The sequence below is a fragment of the Echinops telfairi genome, unplaced genomic scaffold (assembly GCF_000313985.2).
Source record: "Echinops telfairi isolate 266 unplaced genomic scaffold, ASM31398v2 ScPeMD7_3509;HRSCAF=4178, whole genome shotgun sequence".
Lineage (NCBI taxonomy): Eukaryota > Metazoa > Chordata > Mammalia > Afrosoricida > Tenrecidae > Echinops > Echinops telfairi.
This window is the reverse complement of record NW_022107407.1, coordinates 739,665-747,937: the sequence shown is the minus strand read 5'-3', so window position 1 is coordinate 747,937 and position 8,273 is coordinate 739,665. Positions and strand designations below refer to the sequence as shown.

The following is an 8,273-nucleotide window of genomic DNA, read 5'->3' as shown; positions in this document are numbered from 1 at the left end:
GGCCATCTAGCTCAGAAGCAACAAAGCCCACATGGAAGAAGCACACCAGCCTGTGCGATCACGAGGTGTCGAAGTGATCAAGTATCAGGCATCATCAGAACAAAAAATCATATCATAGTGAATGAGGGGGGCAGTGCGGAGTGGAGACCCCCAAGCCCATTTGTAGGCCACTGGACATCCCCTTACAGAAGGTGTGAGTGGCGATACTGGTAGAGTGGAGGGAGGGTGGGTTGGAAAGGGGGAACCAATTACAAGGATCTACATGTGCCAGGGGCTTAGGTGGAAAGCAAATGTTTTGGGAATGATGAGGGCAATGAATGTACAAATGTGCATTATACAATTGATGTATATATGGATTGTGATCAGCTGTATGATCCCCTAATAAAATGATTTTTAAAAAAGATAATGGAAACTTTCTGAAATCCTCTCATAAATGATAACCAAATAATCTGAGAAATCTGGCTGTATGAAGAAGAATTTGCCATCAGGTTGGGAGAATGACTCATTAAGAGTCTAAGATATACAAATGAGACTACTTTGCTTGACAAGGTGTAGGTAAAAGAGACCTTATTAAGGTTAAGAGAATCACTAAAAGTTAAGAGAATTTTAAATACTTACTGATTAAGGTATAAAACTACTTTATATCTACATGTGACCTCCTCCCTAGGGTATGGACAGTAGAAAAGTGGGTGAAGGGAAACATCAGACAGGGCAAGATATGACAAAATAATAATTTATAAATTATAGAGGATTCATGAGGGAGGGAGGAGGGGGGAATGAGGGGAAAAAATGAGGAGCTGATGCCAGGGGCTTAAATGGAGAACAAATGTTATGAGAATGATGAGGGCAATGAATGTACAAATGTGCTTTACACAATTGATGCATGTATGGATTGTGGTAAGAATTGTATGAACCCCTAATAAAATGATGAAAAAAAACTACAACTTTAAAAATGAATTACACCTGATTGTAAAGAAAATTAAAATTAACTCCCTTGTGGATAAATGGTAATGATAATTTTTAAAAAGTCAATTATTTCAGTGTTCTTGGATAGACAGTCAATGTCCATGGGAGCAGCAACCAAGAAATCTAAAGACTGGGCAAATGTATTACACTTGGTCTTTTAAAGTGATTAAGAAGTTATTTTAAAAACTTGCATGGAGTCCCCATTGCCTGTGAATAAAGTTAGCATGCTGACACCTTACAAAAATAAAAACAATAAAATAAAATTATTAAGAAGCAAAGATATCACCTTGAGGACTAAGGTGCTCCTCACTCAAACTATGGTTTTCAGTTGCCTCATATGCATATAAACTCGGATCAATAATGTTTTTGTTGTTAGGTGCCATTAAGTTGGCTTCAACCCATAATGACCCTGTGCACAACAGAAAGAAACACAATTGATGGTCCTGCTCCATCCTCACAATTGTTCCTATGCCTGAGCTCATTGTTGCAGCCACTGGATCAATATATCTCATTGAAGACCTTCCTCTTTATCACCATCTTTCCATGATGTCCTTCTCCAGGGACTGGTCTCTCCTGACAATGTAGTCAAATTACTTAGGACAAAGTCTTGCCATCCTTGTTTTTGGTCTTACTTTTCTCAATACAGAACTGTTTTTTCTTCTCCAGCACTGCAATTCATATGCATTTACTTTACATTCTTTCCTATTCAGTGTCCAACCTTCAAATGCATATGATGCAACAATGACTGGGGCCAGGTGCAACTTAATCTTCAAAGTAACATTCTTGCTCTTCTATACTCTAGAGAGATCTTCTATAGCAGACTTACTTAAAGCAACTCCTCTTTTGATCTTTTGACTGCTACTTCCAGGCACATTGATTGTGGATCCAAGAAAGACAAAATCTTTGAAAACTTCAAACTTTTCTCCTTTTATCGTGATGTTACCTATTGGTCAGTTTGTGAGGGTTTTGTTCTTCTTGACATTAAATTGTAATCCATACTTAAGGCTACAATCCTTGATCTTCATCAGCAAGTACTTCAAATACACCTGAGTTTCAGCAAGCAGGTTGTGTCATCTGAATATCACAGGTTGTTAAGAAGCCTTCTTCCAATCCTGATGCCAAAGTCTTCTTCATATAATCCAGATTCTCTGATGACATTTGCTCAGCATACAGATTGAAGAATTATGGCAACATGATACAGCCCTGACACACACTTTTCTTGATTATAAATCATGCAGTATCACCCTATTCTGTTCGCACAACTGCCTCTTCATCCATATACAAGTTCCTCATGAGTACAATGACATGCTCTGGAATTCTCAATCAAGGTTAAACATTGTTTATTTTGGTACACACAGTCAAATAATTGACATAGTCATTTAAGTAAAAGTAAATATCTCTCTGGTATTCTCAGCTTTAAGGCGAGTTATCTGTCATCAACAATGATATTCCTTGTTCTATGTCCTCTTCTGAACCCTGCCTGAATTTCTGTCAGTGTACTACTGCAACCATTGTTGGATGAATTTCAGTAAACTTTTACTTGCATGTTGTGATAGATTGGATTTTTGTGCCAACACAGCTTCCATTGGAACATGTGGGCAGAGTTTTGCCTGTCAATCAAGTCACAGCTTGATTTTTAATGACTCACTGAAGCTAGCCCCTCTTTTCCCCTGCCTTCACCTTCCTATTGTCAAGTTAATCGGAGAGCTGCCAGGGACACACTGAGGCCTGCGTGAGCCTTGAGGATGCATCATCCACTGCCACTGGATCCACAAGACTGCACTCACTGGCCTGTGATCTTCCTGCATTCTGCATCATTGCATGTAGCCATGTGAGTGAGAAGAGGGATTTATTTATAGTATGAGACTTATGGACTTGACTGGACAGGGTGGGATGTTTGCCCGATATGTAATTAATTACTTCATGATATAAAGCTCTCTCTTACATATAAATGATTGTCAATTGATTGTTTCCCTAGGAAACCTGGCCTAACACACATGTGATATCAGTGATATTGTTCTACAGTTTAAGCATTCTGTTGTCGGTCATTTTTTTATACTGTGACACTTTATGTGTTTCTGTTATGCTGGAAGCTGTGTCACTGGTCTTTCAAATTCCACATAAAGTGAACAGGTTTTTGCAGTGTTCTGACTAAGAACAAAGAAGGACTCCATACCCTACTTCCGAAAAAAAGAGCTAGGGAAAATCTTGTCCATAATTTCAAGACATTGTCAGGTTTAATGTAATGGGAATCCCTGGGGTGTGGCTTGCAATACTTTGTATCTTTCAAGGGATAAAAAGAGAGGGAAAAGACTTACTCCTACCAAGAAAACAAGCCTGGAGCAAAGTATAACTTTTGAATACAAGTAGCTTTTCTGGGAGTCTCTTAGTATCAAGAGAAGATTCACGCCAAGTCTCCAAGGAATATCAGTCCGATAGGTTCTGAAAAGAGAAAATGACCTTCCTCCTAAATTGTGAGTCAACAAAGAGAGGGGAAAGAGAGAGAGCACAGACACTTCCCCTGGAGCTCACTTTGGACTTCTAGCCTCAAAACTGTGAGAGAATTTATTTCTACTTATTCAATTCATGTACTTGTGGTATTTCTGTTACAGCAGCACTTAACAACCAAGGCAGAGTCCACACCTCTGAGTGACTGTCAATCAGAGTTCTACTACCAGTTTCCTCAAGGCAATGGAAGATTTTACTATTATGTAACTTAAAACGCTTTAGGCTTCTCCCATTACCGAATCCCAAAACAACTTCCACATTTTACGTAAGTTTAAAAGTATGCTTACAGGTACGCACCCCACTTTTCTCTAACCATATTCAGTAACAAAAGTCTTAGTTACTTAGTGGGTGGTTTCAACAAACAGAAAATTTTCTCACCTTTTGGGAAGCTAAAAGTGAAAATTCTGAGCACCACCTGGAAGGGAGGATTTTCTCTTTCTGTTGGCTCTGAAGAAAAGTTCTTTCTCTCTGAGGGTCTGTTCCCAGGCAATCTTTATGTGCTTTGGCATTTCTCATTTCTCATCTGCTTGGATGCTTAATGTCTTTTATATCTCAAAAAATAGTGACTCAAGACACAACCTACAGTAATACTACTAATTAATATAAATGAGGAAACTCATTCCCAAAAGATTATAATCACAAATATAGAGGTTACAACATTTATTTTTGCTTGTTGTTCAATCTAACAGCAGGTTCAAAACAATATTCCTAGCATCTAACAATGTTATTTAATAAACTTGTATGTGTGAAATTCAGGCAACCTTTAAAACTAAAATATCTTAAAGCAAAAAAATGTTCCAGGAATCTCGCATGCATTTCTATTTTAATGCTTATTTGACAAGCTAGTACAAGTAGTCATATTCATGTGCTATAAAAATGTGCTGGTTTCTTCCTACACTATTTGATAAACTAGAGAGGCATGCCAACATGTCTTCCTTCTCACTGCAATGCAATATTAGACATGCCTTCTAATTTAATAGCTCCTGTCAGTTATATATATATGATCAGTGTTCACCATTTCCCTGTTTTCACAATTATATCTTCACACAAATATTTCTCCATAGAAATACTTCAAAATGGATACTAAATGTGTTAGTAGACAAAAACTGATTTAAAATGCCTCCTAATCCCATTATGTGTCCATGTTTATAGAGAAAAAGAGAAGCAATTACTTAGGATCATTTCTGACTTATAGTGACCCTGTATTGGATTTTTGTAACTGTAAATCTTTAAGGGAACAGACAGCCTCATATTTCTCCAGATGAACAACCGTTGGGTTTGAACTACTGACTTCGGGGTTAGCTGCTCAATGTCTAACACACAGCCATCACGGGCCCTTACAAACTAATTAGTTTCTGACTAATAATATTTTTTATTTAATACATTTTTTCATAATCCAGTGTGTGATGCAATACATTTCTTTCTTTTTATTCTTACTCCATTATGATCTATGAGTTTTTCTAAGGATATTTATAAAAGTTTCTAATGCCATTTTGATAGTTAAGGTTTTGTGTCAACTTGACTGGGCCATAATTTCAGTGGTTTTGCAGTTGTTATTGTTAAGTGGTATTGAATTCACTGTTGCAGTTGCTGTTATTGTTGTTAGGTGCCATCACATCAGCTCCAACCCATAGACACCCATGCACAACAAAACAAAACACTTCGTGATCCTGTGCCATGCTCACAATTATTTCTATACTGGAGCCCACTGAAGCAGCCACTCTGAAAATCTATCTCTTTGAGGGCTTTCATTTTGTTTGCCACACACCTCCACTTTACCAGACATGATGTCCTTCTCCAAGGCCTGGTCTGTCCTGACAATATGGTCAGATTATATAATACAAAGTCTTCCCCTCCTTGCCTCTAAGGAACACTCTGGCCTTATTTCTTCTATACAGATCAGTTTTTCCTTTTATCAGTCCATGGTATTTTAAATATTCTTCTCCAGCACCACAATTCAAATGCATAGATTTTTCTATAATTTTCCTAATTTGATGTCCAATTTTCACATGCATGTGATGCAATGGAGAATACCATGGCTTGGGTATTAGTCCCCGAAGTAACATCCTTGTTCTCCAATACTCTAAAGAGGTCTTGTGTAGCAAATTTACCTAATACAATACATCTTTTGCTCTCTTGACTGCTGCTTCCTTGAGCATTGATTGTGGATCCAAGAAAGGCAAAATCCTTGACAACTTCAAACTTTTCTCCATTTATCACGATGTTACCTAGTCGTCTAATTGGGAGGATTTTCATCTTCCTTACATTGAGTTATAATCCATACTGAAGGCTACAATCCTTGATATTCATCAGCAAGTACTTAAATTCCTCCTCACTTTCAGTAAGATGTATCATTTGTGTACCGCAGATTTTCAATGAACCTTTCTTCAATGCCTCACTCATTGTAAGTTGTTCCCAACTCATAATGACTTTATGTAGAGAATAATAAAACATCACCCAGTCCTGCACCATCCTGACAATTGTTGTTATATTTGAGTCCATTGATGCAACCACTGTAACAATACATCTCATTGCGAGTCTGCCTCTTTTTCGCCACTTTCCGCTTTACCAAGCATTATATTCACTCCAGGAATTTCTATCTCCTGATAACACATCTAATATACATAAGATGAAAACTTGCCATCTTTGCTTCCAAGGAGGATTCTGACGGTACTTTGTCTGAGCCAGATTTGTTTTCTCTTTTGACATACTTTCATCTTCATCAGCACCACAATTAAAATATATCAATTCATCTCTGGCCTTCCTTATTCATTGTTAACCTTTCGCAAACATATGAAGAAATTGAAAATATCATTTCTTGGGTCAGGAGCACCTTTGTCTTCAACCTGACAGTTTTGCTTTTCAACACAAGAGGTCCTGTGCAGCGGATTTGCCCAATATAATACATTTTGAGTTCTTGATTGCTGTTTTTATGAGCATTGATTGTTGACCCAAGTAAAATTAAATCTTTGGCAACTTCAATCTTCTCTGATTGTAATTATATTGTGTTGGTCCAGTTGTGAAGATTTTTGTTTTCTTTAAGCCATACTGAAGGATCTAGTCCTTTACCTTCATTAGCAAAGTGCTTCAAGTCCTCCGCTGAATATTACATGTTGTTAATGGTCCTCCCTGCAGTGTTTTTTTTTTTTTTATATAGTTTCAGATTCTTTGCTCAGCAAACAGATTGAAGAAACTTGGTGAATGGGTACAACTGTGACACACACCTTTCCTAATTTCAAACCATGTGCCATTCCCTTATTCTGTTTGAAAGACTGCCTTTTGGTACATGTAGGGGTTATGTATGAGCACAATGAATTGATAATTAAGACATAGTAGTCATCCCCATTATTAGTTCCCCTGAGGTTGTGGCCTGCATCCAAATAAATGGATGCTATGGAAAACCTTGCTTGATTTTTGCTGCATCTGAATATAGCATCTGGCTTATCGTGAGATCTCTAGTTCTTTGGACTGCTGTATTGCCTGCCATATACTGACCTGCTGACCTTAGATTCATCATTCTCTGCAGTTACCTGAGTCAAAAGAAACCTCCAGCCTTACATGAAACCCTTGGACTTTGAACTTTTCCATGTCTACCACTGAGTCATTGCCCTAGTATAATCTTCTCTATATAAATGTGTGTTTTGCTTCTCTAGATAACCCAGCCAAAGACAATCCCCATTTTTATATTACTTTATTTTTTCCATCATTTAATTCTGTCAACCTTCATTCTGCAAACTTGTATATATGATTATACTTCAGCAATAATAAAACTTACTATATGGATAAGATTAATCAGATGCATTCTATCAACAAAAACCCCAAAGATTCCATATTAAATATAATACTTTTATTCTATTCTCTACTCTCAAGCCTTACCCTTTGAACTATGGTAAAATTATTGACCAACAAATTGTTCTTTTTTTGTTGCTTATCCATTCTTACTATGCAAGGGTTTCTCATATAATTTGCTTTTATAAATAACAAACAAATAATCACAACTTCATTAATATTCCTTTTCATTGGACACAAAGTGAAGACCATAGAATACTGAATTCTTAATCAAATTGCATTTATAAAAAACTAATAAGATAATGCAAGAGTAAGCACTATCAAAGTCAGGAACATGCATATCAAGGTCATGAGGAAAGCCTTACTAAGTGACCACAGTGAGCAGCAATTTCATACTTACGGCATTATTCTCCTATTTAGGGAATTATTTATAACCAATCAAATGAAGACCTAGGGTTGTTTATAAGCAATTTTCTAGATAATTTTCAATAATTTCATTGACCTGTTATTAAATAAATCACCTACATACTCCTATTTTTCATACTTACCAAGTACCTCTCAGAGGAAACACTAACTAAAATGAGGTCATCTCCCACTCGGACTTTCTCCCCTTCTGATCGTTGCTTGGAGGCAGGGTGTATTGTCCACCAGCAAGCCTCACCTGCAGAATGATTGAAACATGAAACACAGAGAAGGAATTTTCATTGGTTTTATTTCCTAGTGACATAAAAATAAAAGTGAGAAAGAGAATAAGGCTGTAAAATCACTTCCATTAAAAGTAAATTGCTCCAGTCACACAAATTTCAGAAATGTAAATTAATCTCTTACACCATGAAAAATGTTTAGAAGACAAATTAGCTTCAGATGAGGCCCAATTAAATGAGATTATTTTCATAGAAAGCTACTATATACAAACATTCTTGAGGTAAGGACCAGGTAATATGGAAGGGACCAGATCAAATGCAGGGATGCACATGGGGAGGAGGTGGGGAAAGGAAACAAACAAAAAA

General features: G+C 36.9%; 1 protein-coding gene across 1 annotated transcript in view; it reads right to left on the bottom strand.

Moving 5' to 3' along the window:
- The window catches only part of RYR2 (ryanodine receptor 2), an 805,653-nt gene that overhangs the window by 564,915 nt on the left and 232,465 nt on the right, over positions 1-8,273 (bottom strand). Inside the window, exon 9 of the mRNA XM_045294222.1 lies at positions 7,812-7,924. Within this exon, the coding sequence (XP_045150157.1) occupies positions 7,812-7,924 (113 nt within the window). The remainder of the gene's footprint in view (positions 1-7,811; positions 7,925-8,273) is intronic.